Source organism: Rhinolophus hipposideros (genome assembly GCF_964194185.1).
Source record: "Rhinolophus hipposideros genome assembly, chromosome: 13".
NCBI classification, from domain to species: domain Eukaryota; kingdom Metazoa; phylum Chordata; class Mammalia; order Chiroptera; family Rhinolophidae; genus Rhinolophus; species Rhinolophus hipposideros.
In genome coordinates this window covers 32,048,532-32,075,768 of record NC_138059.1, presented here as the reverse complement: position 1 = coordinate 32,075,768, position 27,237 = coordinate 32,048,532, and the positions used below count along the sequence as shown (strand labels likewise).

Here is a 27,237-nt window from a genome sequence, read left to right as displayed (position 1 = left end):
ACAGTAATTTTCCTTTCTTGGGAACCACTCCTGCCAAATCTGTGCTATGTGACCCTACATCTCTTCCATAGCAGATAGGTCCAGAAGCTGACCTAGAGAAATGGGCAAGACTGCAGAAAGACTGCGGCTGAGTCTTTCTGACAGCCACAACCTGGGGCAAAGACCTGCACATTCTTCTTGCTGGGTTCCCACAGCTGTCCTGGCTCCAGACCTTTCTAAAGCTTGGTGTCAACTCTTTCCCTAAGTGTGTGAGATGCTTCAGCACCATTTTTTAATATATTCCCTCCCTTCTCTTTTGTCTTTGGCTTAAGGTTTCCAGAATCGGTTTATGTTGTTGGCCACCCAAAGAATGCTAAATCCAGAAACGGCCATAAGTTACAATAAAATCATTGTGGTAAACATAGTAAGAAAAATGTGGTAAATAATATTAGTAAGCCAAATACACTTAGTTTTGGATAGAGAGTAATTAATATAGGATAGAGGAATTAAACTGCAGAAAGAAATGAGGAAATTTGAGTTGTCCCAAAGCTTATTTCCATGAACTTTTTGCCGAAGACAAATCAGCTCTTCTCCAGACTATAAATTCTATGTTCCCAGCTGTACTGTGTTTTCCATAACTTAAGGTCTCACAAGAGTAAGGATATTTCTAGGTAAGTAAGCCTCAAAGTATTGGATAAAATGAATACAGTAGGCTGATTTTTAGGTTTAGTCCTCATCATTACTAATGTGCTTTGCATACTCAAGTCCAGCATTACATGCTCTCTGCCCCTTGTATTATTTTTGTAAAGATCAAGTTTGCCTGTTTTTAGGTGTGATAATGACATTTTAAATTATCAAGGTAATACATGCTTCTTATAAAATAAAAACAAAACAAAGGAAAAAGAACTACCCCACTTTACAAAGTAAAAGTAAAAATCCTTCTTACTCCCCAGGCCCATTCCCAGGAGGCAGATTTTTTTAGATCTTTTTACATAAACATAAAGATAAAGATGATAGATAGATAGATAGATAGATAGATAGATAGATAGATAGATAGGTAGATAGGTAGATAGATAGATGACAGATAAAGAAAGGAAGAAAAAAGAGAGATAAAAGTATATATAATATTATCTTCTATATATTGTTCTGCATCCTGATTTTTTCACTCAACAAGTAACATCTTCATATCAGTACCTGTAGAAATTTCTATTTATATTTTAATCTCATTTTTATAATCTCATTTTATATGGAACTCTGCAGTTTTCCATAGTATGGAATTATCATAATTCATTTAACTATTCTTCCTTGTACATCCTTGGCTATCTATGTAAGAACTTAATAATAACAATATAAAAAATAGCAAACATATTAATAGATAATATTTGAGTGTTTCTTGTGGGCCACACATCCAATAAACTAAATATACATCATTTTATTTAATCTTCACAACAATCTTATGGAGCAATTAGTCTTATTAACCCGATTTTTTTCAAATAAGAAAACTAAGGTTATGGGACTTAAAGTTATACAATTAATATATGGCAGTATTGAGATTAAAACTTAGGATGTCTGATTCCACACTCTTAACGATGAGGCCACAGAAGTACAATGGGAGGGTCAATATGCATGTATATTTAATGTCTTGAGAGGCACTGTCAACGGTTATCCAAAGACGATAGTACTAATTTACATACCTTTATCTTTTGACGTCCTGCAAACTGTTCACTTGCAAGAAACAATGGCAACCACACATTTTCTAGCTTATTTAGGGCATGCTTCTGAATTTCAATTAGCACAGTTGCATCAAGCTGCTCATGGAGATTCTTCCCCCAGCCACCACTTAAATTCATTATCTAAGAAAATAAAAATGACTCAGAAACTACAAACTTCTGTTTTGGTAAAGAAACACTAAGAGTCATTAATTTATTCAATCACCCCCAAACTATTTGCTGAGCACCTGACAGATAGCACAATTTTCATTTCTTATAAAATATCTCCTTGCTATATTGTATATAGTAAAGACAGGTAACTCCTCTAACATCAAACAGAGAATTGTGCTTTATGCAATGGTTGTTTTGGATATATGATTTTTGCTTATGTTATAGTTCAAAGAACATAGAAATGGGCTTTTTACCCTGTGAGACCACAATCAATGTCGTTTCTCACCCCCACTACCTCATGGCCTCAGTATCTTCAAGTGTAAAATGAGGGCATTCGTGTATTAGTTTTCTAAGTTCTCTTCTAGTTCTAATATATGAATCTGTGATTCTAGTCGAATTAACTTATTTGAGAAATCATTTTCTTTTGTGTATGATGAAAATGAGGCATTAGTTAAGAGACCACCTTAATTCAGGTATTATAAACATGTATAATACCAACAAATATTGGGTTATCAATGGTGGGATAATGGCAGTGGTAGCAAAGTAGGGCTGCTCCAACAACTTCTAAGAAGAATATAGAGGAAGCAGGAAGCAGAAAAGGCCAGGTTATATAGACAATAATCTCTGATTTGCACAGGTAGCACATTTTATAAAACACAATTTCTTTGGGGCCCAAATCTTGCTTCTGTATTATTGGCTTCAACAAGCTACTAATGGCTATTTCTTACTATAAATCATTCCTTTTCCTGTTTTTGTGTACCACTCGAAATTTTTGTACTGCTCAATGGAAAAATTACCTTCTTCTTAGCTCTCCTATGATTAATAAGATTAAGCAAATCCTACTAATAATACTGTTTTACATAAAAACAAAAGAGAAACCCTCTTAGCCATACTTCAATATTAATCAAATAATGTTAGCAATAATACAGTTTTTGTATAAAAAAAGAAAAAGAGCTAAGACCACTTTGCTAATCAAAGAACAAATTGAACAAATAAGTCATGGGGATGTAATGTAAAGCATAGAAAATATAGTCAATAATATTGTGATAGTGTGATACGGTGTCAGATGGTTGCTGGACTTATCATGGTGATCACTTCTTTAGATACATAAATGTTGAATAACTACTGTGTACACCTGAAACTAATATAATATTGTATGTTAACTATATTTTAATAAAAATCTTTTAAAAAAACAAAAAAGGGTAAAGGGGATCAAATATATAGTGATGGAAAGAGAACTGACTCTGGGTGGTGAACACAAGACGTGATACATAGATGATGTAATACAGAATTGTACACCTGAAATCTATGTAACTTTACTAATGATCGTCACCTCAATAAACTTTAATTTTAAAAAAAAGACAAATAAATGTAATTTTAAATTCAAAAGGAGAGCAAATTGGCCACGCAACTGAAATTAGAACTAGCATCATTTATATGAAACGTCAAGTGATACAAATATCCTTAAGTATAAAATAAGTAAACAAAAATAAAAGTAAAGACAAAGATGAGGGAAGAGGGTCATTGGGAAAATACCTTTGTAGTAAGTACAAACATTTGCTGTGATAGCAATGGGTGACTTTCTCCACTGAATTTTAAATTCTCAGCGTGTTATACTATGGAAGGTTCACACAGTAGCATCAGATACCATGAAACCTCATGCGATGTAGCACAAGCCAAATAGAAAACAAATGCTTTTCATGTGTTTATTTCATGCTTGTGCTTATTGAAATACCTGACCTCTTTTGCTAACACATCCCTGATTTGTATCTCAGGGAACTAATGGCAAGGCATTTTTGTCAAAAGTTGCTTAATTCTACAACTGCTGCTTCCTCTTACTCGCAAAGTCTTTTGCTTATTCCCCTCCCCAAAGATCTAGCTTTTTAATTTGATAGGCCCGACTTACTAACACTTCTGAGTTTTTCTTTAATTTACTGATTTAGCATTAATCTGAGATTTGTATTTTATAAATGTATACCATCAGAATATGCATCCATTTAAATTACCAATATAAAAAAATCAAATGCTAGCATTTGATCTCTAGGTAGCAATGTTGTACTACAAACTTCAAACTAAATAAATTAACACTTAATTCTCTTTTTTAAAAGCATTAAAAATGGAGCCATAGTTCATGTGATCAAAGCATTAGGTGAATGCTCAAACCCACTGCTGAATCCCAATCTGACATTTTTGCTATAAATAATGAACTGTGGTTATTAATAAGTTGTGATTAAGGCCATATGACTTTGGCCCAACAAAATGTCCAAACCTATGTTCTTGGTCAATGAAAATAGTTTTGGGGGGACAATACAATGGCAAACAGGATTTTTCAAAGATCAGTTATGTTTGGAGTAATATCAGTTAAGAGAAGAACAGAAGAGAGGCAAAGATAAAGCTTAATAGCTGTTTTCCTGCTTGTTGAAAGGACTTTGTCTGCCTTGTTCACCACTTATCCTGAATACCTAGAACGTGTCTAGCATATCACAGTTACCCATATTTGCTGAATGAATAGATCAGTGGATGAATAAAAGTTTTTTTATTCTATAAATTAATTTTTAAAATAACACATTTTAATATGTAATACTTGAGTGAAATTTAAAGACATTTAATTTATAGACACTTGTGAATACCTAAAAAAATGAGATATCAAAAGTGTCTAATATAAAGTCATAAAAGCAAAAGGAAAAAGAATGACTTTCAGATTGTTGGCAAAAAGAAATAAATTACTGGTTTTCATACTTCAATATAGAAAATATGTTTGCAGGTTGATACCTGGTCCTGCTGACTTAGAGAAGCTGGACTGTTGGGTCCAAAGAAATATTTTTTATTTAGGTATTTGTTTTTAATATATATCGATTTTGCCTCCCTTTCCTTTCTATCTTCGTGAGTTATTCTTCGGAGCTGCTCAATGTCTGTCCAGCACATAAGGTCCATGCTAAAATGAAAACAAAAACAAAGTACAACCCTTATTTATTTCTCTCACTTCTACTAAACACCAAAGTTCTTATTTTGACAGAACTTAGAAAGATGTTGTCTCGACTAGTTAGCACAACTGATTAGATCGTGGAACTAGTGAGTATAATATTGTCTCATCCTGGCTAAATATATGAATGAACACCAGGAGTCCTGGGATCAGAAAAGACTCTATCACCATTGTTGGTAGGGTCTCAGAGTTCTTCCATTAAGGATGGAGTAGTACTATCAGTTTCAGATATGGGAACATTTCCACGTATTGCATGTCTATTTGGCACATGCTAAATTTAGAATAATCCTCATCATGAAGAAGGGAAATTATGTATGTAAAATTTGGGTCCCACATCTAACTAGTTTCTGCTAACTTGAGAGAAAATTATTGGAAAAAAATGATCAATGCTTCAGTTTATATTAGATAAATACATAATAAGGTTCTAAGATTCTGTGCAAAACTCTGTTTCATTTGTGATAAAAATTACAAAATATTATGCTAATTTCAATAGCTTAGTGAAATATAAGAGTCAGTACTCAGAAATAGTAATTGAAGCACCTGTCTAGAAAAATGCAAAAGGAAAAAAACCAGCAGAAAGGGAAAAGAATAAAAATATACTTGTGTTTTAACTTATCCAATGCTAAATGTATCAACAAATATTGTTTAACCACTTAAAATAACATTTTGGAGGTTGCTATTACAAATATGCACTCCCTACAAAAAGTTATCCACATAGATTTCAGATAATTATGCTCATTCTATTTACCAACATGGGTACAATCTAGAACCAAATCACTGTTATAATATGTTGAATCAAAATAAGTAGGTTAAAAAACATAAGTAACTTAGAAAAAATGTTTTAAGAGACAAATACATTTTACAATGGTTATGTTCCTTACCTTGAAGAATGAGCCTCAAGAAACTGACGGAAATGTTCAAACTCCAGTTTGTTGTTCAGCAGATCATTAAAATTAAAATGCTTATATTCTGCAGGAACATAATTCCAGTATTCTGTTTGTTTAGAGACATCAGGAAGTGGTGAACTACCAGTTCCAATTTCACAAGTAGTGTCCTAGTGAAATAATACTTTTCATAAAAATCTCTTAAACACAACACATTATTTTTCAAATTTAAATAGAGAAACTGAGATAAAAATTAACTATTAGGCCAATGTCATTTAACAAGTCAATGGTAGAACTGGGTAAAGAATCTAGAATCTAGAATGGTTCTAACTCATATCAAAGTCCTTCCCATTCCATTCCTGTTCCTTTGCATTCCATTCCCTTCTTTTCAGGAACATTTAGTAAACATTTATTATATATCTTTTTATCAAATATTAACTTTATGATTTTTGTTAATATAGAAGTAATGTCTTTTGCAATGAAAAGAAGGAAACAAAAAGCATACACATACTACCATTCAGAGATAACCATCATTAACATTTATATATACAGAAGGTACCAAAATATGTATACATATTTTAAGAAAGGAAAACTATTACAATCATGATACTCAATATATACCGATAACAAAAGATGAATACAAGTCACATATGACTTCTGCAATTACAAGAGGTGTTCAAAGTGGTTTCCATCAGCGTCCAGACACTTCTGCCTACGGCGAACTACTGCTTGAACAATGTTGACCAAAGTGTCCACTTGTATACATTTTTTTGGCACCCCTGGTGTGTGGGTGTGGGTGTGTGTGTGTGTGTGTGTAGTCTTTTTTGTTTACACATATGTAGTTTATTAAAACTGAAGACAGGACTATATAACTATTTTTGGTTTTGTAACTTGGTTCTTTTTCTTAATAATATATCATGAATATAAAACATGAATATAAAACATTCTTTTATCTAGAACTTAATTTCAAAAGTTATAGAGTAATGAAAGTTGCTTTTCTAATAAAGATTACATTATTTAAATATAATCTCCTTCATATAAAAGTTAATTTGGGGGTATTTTAAAGACCACTGATGTTTTACAGATAGTTTACAAACCCTGCAGGGCAAAGAGCTAGAGAGGCTTATTCTTTGAAAAACCCTTCCATTTATAATTCCTTATATAATTAATTTATCTCCCTATTTGTTTTTGAAAAACATCAGATCATAAGATAAACTGCCAATATTTTCAAAATCAATTATTCATAGGTAGAAGGATAATGCAGTGTTATAAATTTTAGTTCATAAAGTCTATAATACAACTTTATAATGTGCTACCTTATAGATTTTTATGTAGCCTTTCTAAGATATTACTTAGTAGTGTCTCAAATAGAGAACTTCTGTGTTAATGAGGCAACAATCATGACGGTTACATTTTAAAAATAACTTTACTGTTTTTGTAAAACTTTATTGTAAGAGAATAAAAATTTCAGATAGATACAAAGAAGAAAGTAAAAATCACCTGAAACCTTACCACCCAGAGCTGACTATCTTTACCATTTTGGTGAATATCTTTCCAGATACCTCTCTTGTAGAAATACATATATAATTTTATATAAATAAGATCATACAATACCAGTGTTTTTGTTCGCTACTTCTTTATGTAATCGGTCCTGAGAATTTTCCATGTCAATAAATATGAATCTAAACTCATTTTTATGTAGATACGCCTTTAAGTTTATTGCTCTATGGATCTATCATGGTTTACTTAGCCAATCCAAAAGTTTCAAATTTATAAATCAAAATAGAACTTTCATATCCTAGTTAATGCTATGGTCTTTTTACTGACTTCCCCAAATTCTTTCCATATATTTTTTAATTGTTTTGCATACTGCTGTCACACAACAACTCCTTTTGTGTTTGGAAAACTCAATTTAACTCTGTTGTGACTTAACAACATAGTTGCTGCCATATGGAAAATAACCAATAACATTCAAAGGAATATAATGTGGTTTGAAGGCTCTTAGCTAAGGCAGATGAGTAGCGTGGCTCCCTGTACAACCTCATCCGCTTTTTTTTTTTTTTTGAATTTGTTAAATGTGTCAATAAAATGTAACACAATAAAATGTTCCATACTAGACAAAGAAGCCCAGAAAAATGAAACTGCCTATTCCCTAGTTTATCAATATATGGTCTCCTCAATGGATGATCTCCTACTCCCCACCTCGCATCCCCGCCAGTATACACAGTGGTAATCCTCCCAGGATAGAAATTTGTTTTTCTAAGTAGAGAGTTGCCTTACCTCAGGTTTCTTGGAAGATGTCTCTTTATGTAAAGCCTGAAGCTTTCTGAAGTATGTGGAGTCTAGCTGTCGAGTTTCTTCTACCAGCTCCACCTAGTAACACAATAATAAAGCTTGCAACATCAATAGAATGTGCATTATGAAAAAGTGGGGAAACAATGTACAATTTCCAATAACAGTGGGCTAAAAAACAAAAACAAAAAAATATAAAATAAATAAAAATAAATAAATAAATAAATAATAAAAAACAAATATACTTGCCAATAAAGTAAATTAGTTTGGAGGCAAGAGCAGGAAGACCAATAAAAAATATTAACTACAGCAAAGTCAGATTTTGAATGCATGCGATAAAACAATACATACATTTCTATGTAATGATATATATAGTGCCACTAAAAATCATTTCTCCTCTCTGGACACCCCTTGTGAACTAACGAACAATGCAAATATGTTGGGTCACATTTCAAGTTTCTATTCATAACAGGGTAATAGTCATGAAGGTAGGCACTCCTAGGTTTAAGGACCAAATAATTCGCAGAAGAACAAGGAATAACCGGACTCCATTCTTATTAATCTGTGAGCAAAGGTTTTATTGCTGCAACAAGAGAGAAGAGAGTTAATCATCAAATTAAACCTCATAGTAGGTCTCAGCCTTCTAGTGTGTAGTGCTCTGTTTTATGTAGTCAGGAGAACAAGATCATTCTCCATTTCTGTTTCAGGGAAGAATGAATTTGGCTGACTGAGAACTTTCTGTATTTAGTAGCTGGTTTGGTAGTCTCCTTGGTTATCCTTTTTGGGAAAGAGTCTACGAATGCACATGTAATTCAGTCAGTTGGATTTTTAGAGAAGTCCTCTGGGCTGAATTTAAGGACGTTTCTAGAATTAAGAGAGATTTGTTTCTTTTCCCTCTTATTAAAAAGAGTGTATGTTTGTCCCATGCACTTTTATAAGAATCATTACTAATGCCAAAACTTTTTGGTTTGGGAAAGTTAGTTATAATTCTAAATCTTTTATACAATCTCAGAACCATATCTCACGTCCATTTTCTTCTACATCATACATCATATTTAAAATTACTAGAGAGAATTTGTTTTTAATTTCATACGATATCCTAATTTTCCTAGTGTAATATGTGTATTTTTGTGGTAGAAATGTTGCAATGCTAATTTTTCCGGACAAAGAAAAATCAGGAATGAAAACTTAATTAATTTAGTCATTGAATTTAGTAAGCCATAAGGGTTGTTTTACTTAAAATCCAATCAGGTAACTCTAACCACTGAGTTTTGGTACTAATTTTATCTTAATTAGCTAACCGATCCTTTCTGTAGAAGTGACTAAGAAGTTGTTGAGGAGATATGAATAAAGAATAGCACTACAAAGATAGCAGTCCCACCTGAAAAGACCTCATATACAGGGTCCATGCATTAGCTTAATATAAAAAATAACCATGGATAGTTTTAATTTGTGATTCAAAATAAATATTTAAAGAAATTTCCTCCACCCATCAATAAGACTAGGGAAAATATTTTAGCACTGAGGCTTCAAGTGACCTCCTTTGGAATCAAAAGAGATGTGTTGAAACTTTCCTCCCATCAAGCAGTCTGACCTGATGAACATCTGGGGATGCTTTAAATGAGCAGCACTGAAGTCAAGGAATGTGCTTTCCACAATACATATGAAACGTTTATATTTTCCATGGGTGTAATATTAACTGTAACTCATCCAGCATAAAATTAAACGGGCTTTTTCCATTAATCAAAATTAAGGCCACTTCTGAGAAATGGCAAGAAGGAACAAAGCCAGTATATTATCATGCATATTTTGTTGATTCACAGGAAATCAAAATTCAGATTTCGCTCTGCTGACATATTTGTACAGAGAACAAAAAATTACATCGATTTAAATCTTTTGTTAGGAGACAATAGGGAAACTGGCCAAAAAAAAAAAAAAAAGTTAATACTTGCCCTGCCCCAATTTTGAGCGTGCCCAAATCTTAACTCTGAATCCGTGGCCTGTGTGAGAACTTTTTCAGTTTTTCTCTTGTGACTTAACACTGCTTATCATCAGTTTTGTAGTAAACCTGAATGGTTCACATACAATTTATCAGTGCCACATTACCTGTCTGTAAGCAACTTGGTCTGACTTTACCATCTTTGTCCAGGGCTCAAGTAGGAGGAGAAGAATATATTCTTCTGCTGTGTCAAAAAGGTCTTCAAAAGGTGGTTGTATTTTCATATAAATTTCTTTTTTCTTTTCCTGTTGGAGTCCAATGTCAAGGGTAGCTGAAGGAGCAACATACGTAGCAAAAAGATACTAAGGGAGAAGGAAGAGAAAGGAAAGGATGTTGGGAGAAGCCATAATGGTTAGCAGATTCCTCAGCAAAGGTATTTTTTGAAAGATAAGAGAAGGCAAACAAGTTCAAGTGATTTTTTTTTCTTGAAAAGATGTGTAAAACTACTTAAGGCAAAGCAATGTATTTATTCAAAAGACTGCTTTTCATTTTCTTTTCCTATTTCTTCATCGGTAATTAGTCAATTAGCCAGTGGTTCTTGCACAAGAGTAGGTGATTTAGATATTCCAATTTTTCTCAGATCACTACTATGGATTATTATGATTGGTTACAGGTTATATGTCTCCTTTTCCTCCTTATGCTCATGGCATTTCTAACATATATGTGCTACTTTCCAGTGGTTTGAAATGCCCATTTGAAAACAAGAGGCAAGAACACATTAGGGCTGAAAAGCTGGTTACTAATCTTATAGTCTACAGACTCAGAAGACTACCTGCTCTACCCAACTGAGTTTCAGAATTCTTAAGACTGTTGCTACTTATCCCTTTCTGCTGTAAAATTGTCTCCATCTGCTGTCCAATGCTGTGGATGAGATACAAGAAGGAAATAAGAGTGAATGGAAAGAAGTAGATAGAACTTCCAGCTTCCTAAACAAAGCTGCATAAATGTCTATTTCATTCTACTCATTTGTCTTGTCTCTCAATAATAGCTACTTAAATCTGAGATGCACTTTAATAACATTTTATTTTTAAAATGTTACACACTGGATATGTCATGCCCTGCACATCAAATTTAAATGCAGTTATTAAGAATCTCTAATTGTGTTTTATTTCTATTTAATCTTTATACTTAAACTTTGGACCTGATAATTTCCAGACTCAACCTAGACAATAGATAGAGAGATAATGATTGATAGATAGATAGATAGATAGATAGATAGATAGATTTCTACCAAATATCAAATAATAGTCTTATGTAAAATAATCTTTTAAAAGTTTTAAAGGGTCCACATTAATAGTATAAGCATTTACTGAATGTTCACTACATCTTAGACACGTGGATAAGTGCTATGTATGCAAAGATTAATAAATAAGACACAATGCCTGCCCTGAAGGAGCCCATGGAGATGAAAACCAGTGGTTATAATACAGTGTGATAAGTACCACAGTGGTTGGTATGCATTGCAAATAAGATCTTTACTGATTACCTGTCGATTCTTTTCAAGCTCATCTCCCATTAATCATCTTTTAAACTTTATACTCAAACACCAATATTCTGTAATTTCCTTAAACCTTGCTGTTTTGCCACTCCATACCATTGCATATTGTTCCTTCAATCTTGGATATTCACCCTACCCCATGCACCTTGTCTGCTTGATAAACTCTAATTTATTCTTTAAAGTCAACATGGATTTCTCTTCCTCTAGAAATACTTCACTCACACCCTCCTCCTAAGATCATACTTTTCTACTGTTACAAATATCACACTATAATGCAATTATGTATTTATATGTCTTTTCTTCTGGAACAAGGTCCTTGAGGGCAAATACTGCAGCTTATTCATCTGTGATTCTCCAACTCTTAAAACTGTTCTTGGCAGAGAATAGATGCCATAAATGTTTATTGAATTGTACTAAATTCACAGAAAAGATGCATTTATGTCTTGGAATGGGGAAAGAAAAGTTCAGAAACTCTTCCAAGAGAAGCTTCTCTTATCCTTAAACTGAATCTTTAAAGATGAGTTGGAGTCAATTAGACATGAGAAGGAAGTTGATGATAATGATGGTTCAAGAAGAAGGAAAACATAAGCAAGGCATGGAGACCTAAGGGGTTTTATAACTTGTGAGGAGATTCTGGCTTCAAATAGATAACGTTGGCTACAGGAAAGAGAATAAAAGAGGATGCTATAAAAAGAGGCAGGCACCAGAGCAAGGATATGATCTTTTATTCTTTGGTAAGGAATTTGAATTTTTATCTAAAGATATATAATGGGGAATTTCTGAGAAGTGGCATCATTGGACATGAATTTTTTAGAAATAAATCACTGTGGTATCGGGAGTGAGAAATGATCAAGTAGATCAAGATTTGAGGCAGTTTGCAAGTTATTTTAATAATCAAACAAGAAATTATATGCCATCTTCATTTCTTGCCTGCTCTTTTTACAATAGCCTCTTAACTGGTTGTCCCAGGTTCCTTCCTGCTTTCTTATAGTCTTTTCTTACCACAGCAAACAGAGAAATCACTTTGCATTTCACTCCTCTACTCAAACTCTCCAGTGACTTTTCATCTCACACAGAATAACAGCCAAAGTCCTTTATAAGTGGAGGTTGTGGAAGTTTCTCAACGCTGAAGATAAGGATTATTATAGTTTAGGACCTGCCAGTGAGGAAGCCCCTAGGCTCTTAAAACACCCTCAAGATCAGGTGTGGTCCAGGTATAGACTCCAGCCTCTAATCAGTTCTTAAATGAGTCCTTAAAATGCCAAGAGAAAATAGCTTCTAACCTGTAATTATATACTCAGCAAAACTACCCTTCCAAAATGAGAGCAAAAAAAAATAAATCAGCAAACAGAAATAGAACATCCATCGTTAAATAATTAAAATTAATTAGCTGAAAGGAGGCCCTAGACAAGAGCAGGATGGAATAGAGAATAACAGAAAGCATAAATATGTAGGTGAATATCAAGAAATATTGATTGTAAAAAATAATAATGAATAAAGTCAGAGGAAATAATGAAAGAGTCTAAGGAAAAGAAGTCAGAAATGAAGGTGCAGGTTAAAGTGTAGTTGAAATGATCTACTGTGAGGCCTATTATAGGTAGGAAATCAAATCAGGTTAGAATCAGGACAGTAATACAATAATACATGTGGAGTATCAAAGAACTAGAGGTGAAGATAAAGGAAATATAGAATAATTAAAAAAAAAGTAAAACCAACCTTTTCATATAGTACTCTTTTAAAGAAAAGGGAGTACTATAAAGTTCAGCATATAATAGGCACTCAATAAATAATTACTAAATGGATAAATGGGAGATTAGTGGCCTAAAGTGAAATTATGATCTGAAAGAGGAGTATCAGAGTTCAAAATCTAAAGCTGAATAGTTCCAATTTACGATGGATTCACATATATGGCAATCCCATAGTTAACTTAAGAGAAATAAAAAAATTTTAAAAATGGAAATGGGTAAGTTAAGAAACACTAGCCACCCCCATGATTTTTCTCCCATCAGTGATTCCACATTTCACAACTGGGGGTTCTGCCTAAAAAAAGAAAAAAAGAAACACTATAGCATACAGCATACATGTTATAAGGGCTATTCGTGTGGATGTTTAAAAAGCTTCAAGATGATAAAAGAGAAAAGGTAGGAAGAAATTTCATTAGTCATGTATTGAAAATTTCTAGGAAGATTAAAGAGAACTTAAAAGACACTTTAGATAAGATTAATGAGGTTAAGAGAGGAGAAATTAGCAAATGGAGCAGGTTGCAAATTTTTTTGAAGTTATTAAAAGATGAGTCTTGAACCACAGCAGAGAACATCTCTTTCTTCCTAAGTGTTGTGACATATGAGAGAAGGGGCATATTTAAGAGCCATTTGAGATGTTCTGCCTAATTAGGCGTTCTGTAGTCTGCAAACTTACTTCCCTACAATATAGGCACATAATCAACTGGGTTAAATAGTCCAAAGTGAACCATACTCTTACCAAATTATTATATAATATTTAAAATAAAATTTGCTTTACACATGTGTGTGTGCGCGCACACACGCGCACACACACACACACACACACAGAGAACACATTTTTCTAACCTTAGGAGTTATTTAGAAAAATCACTTTTAAGTCTAAGTAATCTAACAAACTAGTATTTTATCAGATTCAAATCTATTCTTAAACATTTTCTGAGTTGGAAGCTTTAAAAAGTGAACTAATTAAAATAAGATTCCTTAATCTAAGGTAAATTAGGAAATTAAGACTAAAATGATCAAATTAACATTAAACATTTCCAGAATTTGCTTCAATAATTTCAAATTTACCTCAAAAGAAAGTAAATTTGACTCCCCAAATCACTTAGGTTAAAAATCAGTAGTCTGGGTATATTTGGATAGGAATACCCTCTAATTGCAAAATAAAGCAATTGCTTTGTCATTGGGTCAGCTACATTCAGCACTGTAGTTTAAAAAGACTTGATGTGCCACAAACTCTTTGTACAGAAATCAGGACGATTCCTTTGATTTAAAAACATAACAGTAAAAAGGGTAAAGTACCAAAGAAGTTGAAATGGTAACTAGAACAACAGTGATTGGTCAGCTGCTGGTGGATACCCAAATCTATTTCCTTTTCTTTCACTCCCAGTTTTGCCTTCACTACTCATATCTTATTTTTAAAATCTACTGCTATAACAGTTCTATGAAAGGCTCTAGATAGTCTATCACTATACCGTGGTGGACATTTCAGGATGCCATGTTAAAGCCAGATCTCTTTATGTAACTGTATCCAATCGGCTTGGGTTTCTACCATCTGAAATGTTGCTGTATGATTTTTTTTTTTCAGAATGAGCTTCATTTCACTTTTCCACTTATTATATTAATGGCACAGCTTCCTCTTTCTGAACATTACTCTTCATCCTTTTATATCTCTCAACAACCTTTTGTTTACCTTCGACACAATCGGTGGCTTCTTCCTGTCCTCTAAATAAGTCATGCACCTAGTTTCTCTTACTTTATTACACAGCTGGGACTGAAGACTGTTCATCATGTCAACTTACTCTTACAAAAATCCCTAATTCTTCCCACCTTGATCTTCTGCCTTGTCAAAACCCAATTTTGGGTCAGCTTAATCATTCATTCATTTTTCCAACTCTATCCTCAAGCTCCCAATAAAAACTGTGATAATTGGCTCTATGATAAATTGACAAAAATAAATAAATAAACCCACTCCAGCTGTGATTGCAAAGCTTGGTAAGTTTTTGCTTGTGTCTAATCAACTCCATCTCCCCATTTCTAAACTTTGCCATCCCCTTTAAAACCCTCAACTGTATACTCATGTTTCTTCACTTTCAGTAGACATTATCTCCCACTTAACTTAGGAGAAACCACTGGTATAAATGCCTTCATCTTTCCTTTCTAGAGCTTTCATCTAAATCTTTTTCTTTCTCTGACGTTTCACAGACAGACTCTTTTCCAAGACTAAACCATGTATTGCGCTCTCGACTCCATTCCCCCAGAACCTTGCAACATCAATTATTTCTTTAATGCCTTGTTTCCTTAATCTACCTTTCCATTGATTCCATCTCCATTCTTATGGCCTAAAGGTGTTCAAATGAGGTATCTTTCCCATCTTAAAATGTTTTTCCTGACTGTTTTACCCACAAACTATCACCCTACTTCTCATATTCTCTTCTCTACAAATCTTTATATTCACTTTTCACTCTCCTCAATCTACTGCAGTCTGGTTTTCAGACCAATGAAACTGATCTCTAAGATCACTAAAACACACATAATCACCAATTCAATAGCTTCTCTCCTTAATCTTCATCCTATTTGATTCCTTATGCAGCTTTAACAAAATTAATTATCTTCTCCTTCTTGACTCTCCTCCGCTTTCAACAATTTCTTCTGATTCTCAATTTCCACTCTTATGCTCCTTTGTTGATTCCTTTTCCTCTATTCCCCACTTAAAGGAAGGCATTCATTAAAGTTCTCTGTTCAACTATATTCGTTATCAGTTCACATTCTTTCAGTTTCTCACACATGCCAGTCTCTCATAGGACTTTCACACTATGCACTCTATGTACTCCACTCTTAACCTCTTTTCCCCATTTTGCTAAGCTTCTATTCATCCTAATGGACTCAATCTTTCTTGACTCCTGAAGTCTGGCTTAGGTATCATTCTCATGTGCTCCCAAGGAACCCTGTATGTCTACGTCTCTCCTACTGAACCACAAGCTCTATGAAGACAGATTGGATCTACTTTTTTTAAAATTATAGTTATCAGTTTATTACTGATCCCTGGCACCTAGCACAATGCTAAATTTCTAATGAATAAAAGGATGAATAAATGAATAAAAGACTGCATTCATTTTCAGAGACTTAACAGTCAACTATATGTGGAAGAAATCCAAATACACACACACACACACACAAACACACACACACACACACACACACACACACACACACACGAAAGGGCAGACAATTAAGTTCGCGAACTTTCCACCGTGTAAGTGCATGGTGGAAAGTTCATGAAATTAAGGGTCCAACCTTAGTAGCTTTAGATCTGATTTCTTTCCTGAACTTCAAATCTTTGCATCAAGCTGCCTACTTGTTATTCCTACTTAGATAGCCATGGACCCTCAAACTCATGACTCAGCAATATAATAATGATCTTTTCCTAGTTTCTGAAGGCTTTCCTTCCTCCTGTGTTTCTAGTTTTCATTAGTAACATAATAATCACAGCCCATTCTTTGACCCCCTATTTTCTTCTCTTTCTTCCTCAAATGCAAGTCCTACAAATTTAATCTCTTCAATGAAACAAGGAAATATTGACAAGAACAAGTATAAAAACATGAGGAAGAAATAAGTAGCAGCAGTTCCATCCCAACAATAAACATAATAAAACACAGTCTTCTGACCAAGCTAGGTCAGACCCTTTCCAGGCTACTATCTGCTACGTTCCTTTCTGAACTTACACTCTGCTCTATGAAGCCATAGGGATTCATGCGTATTGTGGTATTTAGCTGCATGTCCCATAGTCTCAAGGAACTGTAATTAGGGTAGCCATATGTCCCCATTCCAGTTTAAGCCTACTGTCTTGGCATAATTATTAATAGTTCCCTTTTCACTCTCAAAAGAGTTCTGGTTTAGATTGTAAGTTTCATGTTCTCCCTATATTTAACTATTACCAGTTAGATAAAATTGTGAAGTGTCTCTAAAACACTTGTGTTTTAGTTTACTAGAAAACACTTTGTGTTTGTGTTTTCTAGTGTCTCCTAGAAATGCCAGACATATATTTAAAGCTGAAAATAAAGAAAAGAAAGGCAGAGGATATTCCTTGCGAAGATACATACATTTGTCTAATTTGCAACCATATGAAATGAATAGATGTTAAAAGCCAAAATCTCAAACCAGGAATATTTTATTTAGAACTTGGACTGAAGCTTCATAGACTTGCTTGTTAAGAATAAATGCACTAAATGAAAATCTTAATAAGATTTTTAAAATATTTTATTTCCCTTCTCTGATTGCACCTAAATTTAGGTATTTATGTGTATATGTGGCTTCCCCACAACCAGTTTATTAGAACATTGTTCATTATCAACCAAGTAGTTGCTCTTTGTTCAAGTATCAACCCCCACTATGACAACCACCATAATCCTTAAGAACAACATACTCTGCCCACCTCCCTGGTTCTTCACCAGCCATACGATAAAATCACAGGACTGGAAGCATTAGAAAGGAGCTTGAAAGGTCATCCTCGCCATGCTGTCCAGCGTCCACATTATACATATTTATCGTCTTTCTTTGGGCTCCGTCCCCTCTTCTTCACCTCCCCAGGGTGGTAGGGACAAAGGTAGTTAAGGGAGTAAGGAGGGGAGAATTGAATTTGATTGTCAATTCTTTGCTAGGCCACACAGTAAATGTATAGCAATTCAACTGAATTATGCTATTAGAATCTGAAAATGTCTTCTAATAGGTGTTTCTAATAATCCAGGGACAATCTATAAGTGAATAACTGGCAAATGTCTATAACAAATATATAACAAATACAAGGGATATAATCATATAAATATGAAACAAACTTTAAAAACTGAACACATTTAAAATTTTTTTTCTTTTTTTAAAAAATTTATTGGGGTGACAATTATTAGTAAAATTACATAGATTTCAGGTGTACAACTCTATATTACATCATCTATAAATCCCATTGTGTGTTCACCACCCAGAGTCAGTTCTCCTTCCATCACCATATATTTGATCCCCCTTACCCTCATCTCCCACCCCCCAACCCCCTTAACCTCTGGTAACCACTAAACTATTGTCTGTGTCTATGAGTTTTTGTTTCTCATTTGCTTGTCTTGTTCTTTTGTTCTTTTTGGTTTATATACCACATATCAGTGAAATCATGGTTCTCTGCTTTTTCTGTCTGACTTATTTTGCTTAGCATCATACTCTCAAGATCCATCCATGTTGTCACAAATGTTCCTATATCATCTTTTCTTACCGCCGCATAGTATTCCATTGTGTATACATACAACAACTTCTTTATCCATTCATCTATCGAAGGACATTTTGGTTGTTTCCATGTCTTGGCCACCGTAAACAAAGCTGCAATTAACATTGGAGTACACGTGTCTTTATGTATAAATGTTTTCAGATATTCTGGGTAGATACCCAGTAGAGGGATTGCTGGATCATATGGTAATTCTATTCGTAATTTTTTGAGGAACCTCCACACTGCCTTCCATAGTGGCTGCACCAGTCTGCATTCCCACCAACAGTGTATGAGGGTTCCTTTTTCTCCACAGCCTCTACAACACTTGTTACTATTTGTCTTGTTGATGATAGCCATTCTGACTGGGGTGAGGTGATATCTCATTGTGGTTTTTATTTGCATTTCTCTGATGATTAGTGATGTTGAACATTTTTTCATATCTATTTGCCATTTGTATGTCCTCTTTGGAGAAATGTCTCTTCAGGTCCTCTGCCCATTTTTTATTTGGGTTGTTTGTTTTGCTGTTGTTGAGTTTCATGAGTTCCCTGTATATTTTGGATATTAGCTCCTTATCGGAGACACTGTTTGCAAAAATCTTCTCCCATTCAGTCGGTTGCCTCTTTATTTTGTCGATGGTTTCTTTTGTTGTGCAGAAGCTTTTAAGTTTCATATAGTCCCATTTGTTTATTTTAGCTTTTACTTCCCTTGCCTTTGGAGTCAAATTCATAAAATGCTCTTTGAACCCAAGGTCCATAAGTTTAGTACCTATGTTTTCTTCTATGTAGTTTATTGTGTCAGGTCTTATGCTTAAGTCTTTGATCCACTTTGAATTAATTTTGGTACATGGTGACAGACAGCAGTCCAGTTTCATTCTTTTACATGTGGCTATCCAACTCTCCCAGCACCATTTATTGAAGAGGCTGTCTTTTCTCCATTGTATGTTTTTTGCTTCTTTGTCAAAAATTATCTGTCCATACTTATGTGGTTTTATTTCTGGGTTCTCAATTCTATTCCATTGGTCTATGTGTCTGTTTTTCTGCCAATACCATGCTGTTTTGATTATTGTAGCCCTGTAGTACAAGCTAAAGTCAGGGATTGTGATACCTCCAGTATTGTTCTTTTTTCTTAGATTGCGGTGGCTATTCGGGGTCTCTTGTGGTTCCAAACAAATCTGATAATTTTTTGTTCTATTTCTTTAAAAAATGCCATTAGGATGTTGATGGGGATTGCATTAAATCTGCATATTGCTTTGGGTAATATGGCCATTTTAACTATGTTGATTCTTCCAATCCATGAGCACGGAATGTCTTTCCATTTCTTTGTGTCTTCTTCAATTTCTTTCAAAAGTATCTTATAGTTTGCAGCACATAGGTCCCTCATATCCTTAGTTAAGTGTATTCCTAGGTATTTTATTCTTTTTGCTACAGTTGCAAAAGGAATTGTTTTTTGTATTTCTTTTTCTGAGATTTCATTGTTACTATATAGGAATGCAATGGACTTTTGTACCTTGATTTTGTAGCCAGCAACTTTACTGTATTCCTTGATTGTTTCTAACAGCTTTTTGGTGGAGTCTTTAGAGTTTTCTATATATAGCATCATGTCATCTGCAAAGAGTGACAATTTAACTTCTTCATTTCCAATTTGGGTGCCTTTTATTTCTTTCACTAGCCTGATTGCTCTGGTGAGGACTTCCAACACTACGTTGAAAAGCAGAGGTGATAGGGAACAGCCCTGTCGTGTTCCTGAAGGTAGAGCAAAGGGCTTCAGTTTTTCACCATTAATTATGAGATTAGCTGAGGGTTTGTCATATTTGGCCTTTATTATGTTAACGTATTTTCCTTCTACACATATTTTATTAAGTGTTTTAATCATAAATGGATGTTGTATTATGTCAAATGCTTTTTCTGCATCAATTGATATAATCATAAGATTTTTGTCCTTTATTTTGTTTATGGGATGTATCACTTTGATGGATTTGCGGATGTTGAACCATCCTTGTGCCCCGGGGATGAACCCCACTTGATTGTGATGAATAATCTTTTTAATGCATTGTTGTATTCGATTTGCCAGAGTTTTGTTTAGGATTTTTGCATCTGTTCATCAGAGCATTGGTCTGTTCATCAGAGATATTGGTCTGTAGTTCTCTTTTTTTGTGTTGTCCTTACCAGGTTTTGGTATCAGGGTAATGTTGGCCTCATAAAATGAATAAGGGAGCACTGTCTCTTCTTCATTTTTTGGAAGAGTTTGAGCAGGATTGGTATTAGATCCTCTTTGAAGGTTTGGTAGAATTCACTAGTGAAGCCACCTGGTCCAAGACTTTTGCTTTTGGGAAGGTTTTGGATGAATGATTCAATTTCGTTACTGGTGATCGGCTTGTTTAGATTTTCCAGTTCTTCATGGTTCAGCCTAGGAAGGCTATATGTTTCTAAGAACTTGTCTATTTCTTCTAGGTTATTGAACTTGGTGGCATATAGTCCTTCATAGTATTCTTGCATGATCCTTTGTATTTCTGTGGTGTCCATGATAACTTCTCCTTTTTGATTTCTGATTTTGTTAATTTGTGTCTTTTCTCTTTTTATCTTAGTGAGTATAGCCAAGGGTTTGTCAATTTTGTTAATGTTTTCAAAGAACCAGCTCTTTGTCACATTAAGTTTTTCTATTGCCTTTTTGTTCTCTATTTCATTTAGTTCTGCTCTGATTTTTATTTCCTGTCTTCTGCTGACCTTGGGTTTCATTTGTTCTTCGTTTTCTAGTTCTTTAAGTTGTAACGTGAGGTTATCTATTTGGGATTTTTCTTCTTTGTTTTTTTTTTTTTTTAAAGATTGTATGGGGGAAGGGGCACAGGACTTTATTGGGGAACAGTGTGTACTTCCAGGACTTTTTTTTTCCAAGCCAAGTTGTTGTCCTTTCAGTCTTAGTTGTGGAGTGCGCAGCTCAGCTCCAGGTCCCGTTGCCACTGCTAGTTTCAGAGGGCGCTGCGCACCATCCCTTATGGGAGTCAAACCGGCAATCTTGTGGTTGAGAGCCCGGGCTACAACCAACTGAGCCATCCAAAAGCTCAGTGGCAGCTCAGCTCAAGGTGCCGTGTTCAATCTTATTTGCAGGGGGAGGAGCCCACCAACCCTTGCGAGACTCTAGGAATTGAACTGGCTACCTTGTGGTTGATAGCCCACGGGCCATGTGGGAATTGAACCGGCAGCCTTCAGAGTTAGGAGCGTGGAGCTCTAACCGCCTGAGCCAGGGCAACCCAAGGATTTTCCTTGTTTCTTGAGATAGGCCTGTAATGATATAAATTTCCCTCTTAAACTGATTTCGCTGCATCTCAAAAATTTTGGTTGGATGCATTTTCATTGGCATTTGTTTCTATGTATCTTTTGATCTCTCCTCTAATTTCTTCTTTGACCCGGTTGTTATTTAAAAGTATGTTGTTTAATCTCCATGTATTTGTGGTTTTTCCTGCTTTCTTTTTGCAGTTGATATCCAATTTCAAAGCCTTGTGATCAGAGAATATGCTTGGTATGATTTCAATCTTCTTAAATTTGCTGAGGCTGATTTTATGTCCCAATCTATGGTTTATCCTTGAGAATGTTCCATGTACACTAGAAAAGAATGTATAGTCTGATGTTTTAGGATGAAATGCTCTATATATGTCAAATATGTCCATTTCATCTAATGTTGCATTTAGGGCTGCTATTTCGCTATTTATTTTCTGTTTGGATAATCTATCCATAGCTGTCAATGATGTATTTAAGTCTCCTAGTATAATTGTGTTTTGGTCAATTTCTCCCTTTTGTTCTGTTAGTAGTTGCTTGGTATATTTCGGTGCTCCCTGATTGGGGGCATAAATATTGATGACTCTTATGTCTTCTTGTTGTATAGTCCCCTTTACCATTATGAAATGTCCATCTTGTATCTTGTTAACTTTTTCACCCTGAAGTCTGTTTCATCTGATATCATTATGGCTATACCTGATTTTCTCTGGGTACCATTTGCTTGGAGTGTCAATTTCCACCCTTTCACTTTGAGTCTATGCTTGTCCTTGTAGCTGAGATGTGTCTCTTGGAGACAGCATACCGTTGGGGTTAGTTTTTTGATCCAATGTGCTACTCTGTGCCTTTTTATTGGTGAGTTCAGTCCATTTACATTTAGGGTGACTATTAATATGTGAAGATTTCCTGTCATTCTATCTTTAGCTTTCTGGTAAGGCTTTGTGTCCATTGTTTCTTTGCCTTTTTGTTGTTGTCTATTATTTCTGTGTGGTGGTATTCTATGATTTTCCCTCTGTTTTTTCTTTATTACTGTATATATTTTAGTTCTGGATTTTTTTAAGTGGTTACCCTTAAGTTTATGTAAAAGAAAGTTTGATATTTAGAGTCTTCCAGTTTCTTCAGCATGCTTACTTTCTCCATTCCCATATTCCACTTCAGGCCTTTACTTTCCCCCGTTTTATGTTTTGGTTGCCACAAATTGTCCCTGTTGATGGTGGTTAGATAGCCTCCTTTAGTATTTCTTGTAGTGCAGGTCGTGTATTAGAAAATTCCCTCAGCTTCTGTATGTCTGGAAAGGTCTTTATTCCTCCTTCATATCTAAAGGATATCTTTGCTGGATATATTATTCTTGGTTCATAATTTCTCTCTTTCAATAGTTTGAATATTTGTTTTCACTCCCTCCTGGCTTGTAGAGTTTCTGCTGAAAAATCTAATGATAATTTAATGGGCTTTCCTTTGTAGGATACTGTCTTCTTTTCCCTGGCTGCCTTGAGGATTCTTTCTTTGTCGTTGATTATAGACAGATTCAATACAATGTGCCTTGGAGAAGGCCTGTTGGGATTGAGGTAATTAGGTGTTCTATTTGCTTCTTGGATTCAAGGATCCCGTTCTGTCCACAAGTTTGGGAAGTTCTCATGAACAATTTGTTTGAATATATTCTCTGTTCCCTTCTCTCTTTCTTCTCCTTCTGGTATGCCCATTATTCTTATATTGCTCTTTCCAATAGAGTCAGAAAGTTCTTGTAGAGTTCTTTCATTTCTTTTAAGTCTCAAGTCTCTTTCTTCTTCCATCTGTGTAATTTCCAGGTTCCTATCTTCGATGTCACTGATTGTTTCCTCCATCTGGTCAATTCTACCACCTAAGCTGGTTATTTCATTCTTGATTTCTTCTATTGAGTTCTTAATCTCCAAAAATTCTATTTGGTTCTTTTTTAAAATTTCAATCTCTTTCATAAAATGCTCATGTTGTTATTTCATTGTGTTTCTGAGTTCGTTAAATTGCGTTTCTGTGTTTTCTTGCATCTCGTTCAGTTTTTTCAGAATTGCAATCTTGAATTCTCTGTCATTTAAGTCACATATTTCCATATCTTTCTGGAGACTTTTCACTTTCTTTCTGAGTGGTCTTCTTGCCTTGGTTATTCATGGCAATTACTGATTTATTATTTCTTTTCCTAGATATCTACAGGAGTGGCTTCTGCAACAGGTTATAGGAAGAGGTCTTTCTTTTGTTTTCCAGTACTTGTTGATAGAATGTTTTCTCTCTGACTGTAGCCTTTTTTTCTCTCTCGCACGGTAGTGCTATGTTTTTTCTGCACTATTCCAGCTTCTCACACAATGGAGGGATTCCTGGGATACGGGTTTCTCCTCTGTTAACAGTTTGCCTGGGTCACAGGGGTTCCAAAGCTCTTCCTGCACCAGATTCAGAGTCCGTATGTTTCAGTAGTTCTGTTTATCCCTGCAGTGATCTGGCCAGATAGGTGGGACCAGGGACAGGGTTAGTTGTGAGGGGTGGCCTAGAGCAATGGCAGTGACCATCACCACAGCGGTCCTGCTCCACAGCTCCCTCCCCTTTGCCAGAACTAGTTGGGCTGCGAATATGTGTCTGTGGTCCACAGTCCTCAGAACAGCAAACATTCTTTTCTTTTGACCTGACACTGCTACTATTCTGCTTCTAGCACTGGGCAGATGGTTGCTAGGTGAGTTCTGGGAGGGTAAGGAGGGGGCAGCTAGTCTCGGTGCCTAAGGCTTCCATTCTCTGCTGCACAGCGAGGGCTTAAACCACCATTTTCAGCCTTTTTCCCTCAGTCTTTTCTCCGAAGTCTCTCCTGTGAGTGTTGGGTTTAGCTGTGTTATATGCTGCCCCCTCAGCCCTGTGGCCCATAAGCAGAGCCCTAGCAGTCCGAGTCCTTCCCTCTCCCGCAGCTGCGGTAGTTCTGGGATGCAGCAAGTTCGGAGCACTGAGCCAGGTCTGCATCCTGCACCCGCGCGGCTCCGTCTCCGCACTTCTCCCTTCCCTCCTCCCCTGTTCACGCTATTCGCCCACCTTTAGGTGAATTCAGTAGTGGGCCTCTTCGTCTTGCCTGTCTGTTGTGTAGGAAGTCCTTTGTGGAGTTATAGTTGTTCAATAGTTGTAAAATCCAGGGGAGATTTACAGAGGCTCACCTCACGCCGTCATTTTGATGATGAGCTGTTTTAAAAATTTTTGTAACGATGATACAAATTACTTTTAAGTTGATGTACTGTAGAGATTATGCTACATGGTAGCTAAATAAAACAGTCTATGGGTGTGGGGACAGAGCCCGGAGTGCAGTTTCCAGGCTGTCAGCCTCACGTGCAAAGGTGCTGACTCAGCTAGTAAATGGCTGTCAACTGTGATTGGATGGCCATCAGCTGTGGCTAGTTGCCCGTCAGCTGTAACCAGTGAGCCATTGGCCACTAATACAACTGCTGTGGATATGCTAGCAAAAAATGGGGGCTAGCAAGAAGATGGTGGCTGAGCTAGCAAGAGCGGATTGCAGAGAGGCGGATGCCACCAGCGAGAGTATAGTGGTATAACTCCCCTATCTATGGCTCCGTGGGTGTTCCTTTTTGGCCTCACCACATATTGCAGAGGGACCAGAGACCCTGTGTGACTCCCTGCACGACAAATGGTGCAGCAAGCAGGGTACGGTGCCGGCCAAAGCTCTCCAAAGTGCTTTGTGCATGAGCAATTTGTGCATGAGTCTGAGGAAGACGAGGAGGAGCAGCTGCCGGAGAGCTGGACCCCTGTGGAGGGGTGGGAAGAGATGGATGGTTCCCCAACCAGCACACGCTGGAGAAAGCAAAGGTCATTGCAGCCCTGTGGGCTGGGAAGTTCTTGCTGAGGCAGCCCGGATGCAGGACTTGTCCCAGGAGGAAACGCTTGCTGAGCCCTCCGTGGGAGCTGAGGGTGAGGTCAAGGTCATCCCTCACCCCCAGAACAGCCCTGGCGAATGACTACGGACTATGGAGAATTGCCTTTTATCCCTAATTTAATGGACCGGTTGAACATACCACTATGCAGTGGAACTAGCAGATGTTTGCGTTTGTGTCTTGACCGGCCGCCATTGAGAATACGTAAGCACCTTGACTGTTAGTTGCTGTTGTTCCAGCATAGTACCCTGAGAGGCCCAGAGAGAGTGGCAGTGCTGAGAGCCCTGGCTGAGTCCAGGAAGTCTGGCTGAGCCCAGAAAGAGTGGCAGTGCCCTGAGAACCCTGGCTGTGTCCGGGAATACTGGTGGTACCCTAAGAAGCCCAGGAAGTCTGGCTGTGCCCAGAAGGACTGGTGGTGCCCTGAGAAACCCTGGCTGTGCCCCAAGAGCCTGGCTGTGTCCAGGATATTGCATTCACCTCCAGGCTCCTCACACAGGGACCCTCACGGAAGACGCTTGTCACCACATAGATTGTGAAGCGAGACCCTGTAGGGGTGGAGTGTGGGGACAGAGCCAGGAGTGCAGTTTCCAGTCTCTCGGCCTCACGTAGAAAGGTGCTGGCTCAGGTAGTAAATGGCCATCAACTGTGATTGGATGGCCATCAGCTGTGGTTAGTTGGCTGTGAGCTGTAACCAGTGAGCCATTGGCCACTAATATAACTGCTGTGGCAACGCTAGCAGAAAAATGAGGGCTAGCAAGAAGATGGTGGCTGAGCTAGCAAGAGCGGGTTGCAGAGAGGCAGATGCCGCCAGCGAGAATATAGTGGTATAACTCCCCTATCTATGGCTCCGTGAGTGTTCCTTTTTGGCCTAGCCATATCCTGCGTTCTTATGTGGGGAGTGGGACCAGAGATCGCATAGGCCACCCTGCACAACAATGGGTTAGAAACATTGTTTGAGTATCCTGGTGTCACGTGGGGTGTCATGTGTGGTCTCAGCTCCCGCTCCCACATAAGAACACAGGATATAGTGATGCCAAAAAGGAACACCCACACAGCCATAGGTAGGGGAGTCATACCATTATAGTCTCACTGGAGGCTGGATTCACATGACGTGCGACCTGCTGTCCGCTTTTCTGCCAACTGACCGACTTGACGCTCCTTGACTCCCAAACGCAGCCACAGCAGTATATTAGTGGCTAATGGCTCAAGGGTTACAGCTGATGGCCAACTAGCCACAATCTGACGGCCATCTATTACCCGAGCCAGCACCTTTCCACTTGAGGCCGAGAGCCTGGAAACTGCTCTCTGGGCTCTGTCCCCAAACCTGGGTCATTGCTTTTTTTATTGGCCACCCAGTTCTTCCTTTCTAGCCACTGAGAAAATAACAATGTAGCTAATGTTGAAGAAGAAAATAATCCCTTCATATCCCAGTCAGCTACTCTGATTCACATTAAAGCAGAGATTTGCTCACACACAGCTGTGGTTGACATGATTCCAATTCAAACATTAACCTATAATGCTTTAACAAACCAGCAGGAAAGTTTTTGAGAATGGATACAAACAATGCCTGTCT

The 27,237-nt window shown here is 36.5% G+C and overlaps 1 protein-coding gene across 1 annotated transcript in view; it reads right to left on the bottom strand.

Moving 5' to 3' along the window:
• Positions 1 to 27,237, bottom strand: part of RGS22 (regulator of G protein signaling 22) — a 207,539-nt gene that overhangs the window by 49,775 nt on the left and 130,527 nt on the right. Inside the window, exons 15-19 of the mRNA XM_081070808.1 lie at positions 10,125 to 10,319; positions 8,007 to 8,099; positions 5,724 to 5,896; positions 4,632 to 4,794; positions 1,674 to 1,832 (exon numbers count right to left, since the gene is read on the bottom strand). Of these exons, the coding sequence (XP_080926934.1) occupies positions 1,674 to 1,832; positions 4,632 to 4,794; positions 5,724 to 5,896; positions 8,007 to 8,099; positions 10,125 to 10,319 (783 nt within the window). The remainder of the gene's footprint in view (positions 1 to 1,673; positions 1,833 to 4,631; positions 4,795 to 5,723; positions 5,897 to 8,006; positions 8,100 to 10,124; positions 10,320 to 27,237) is intronic.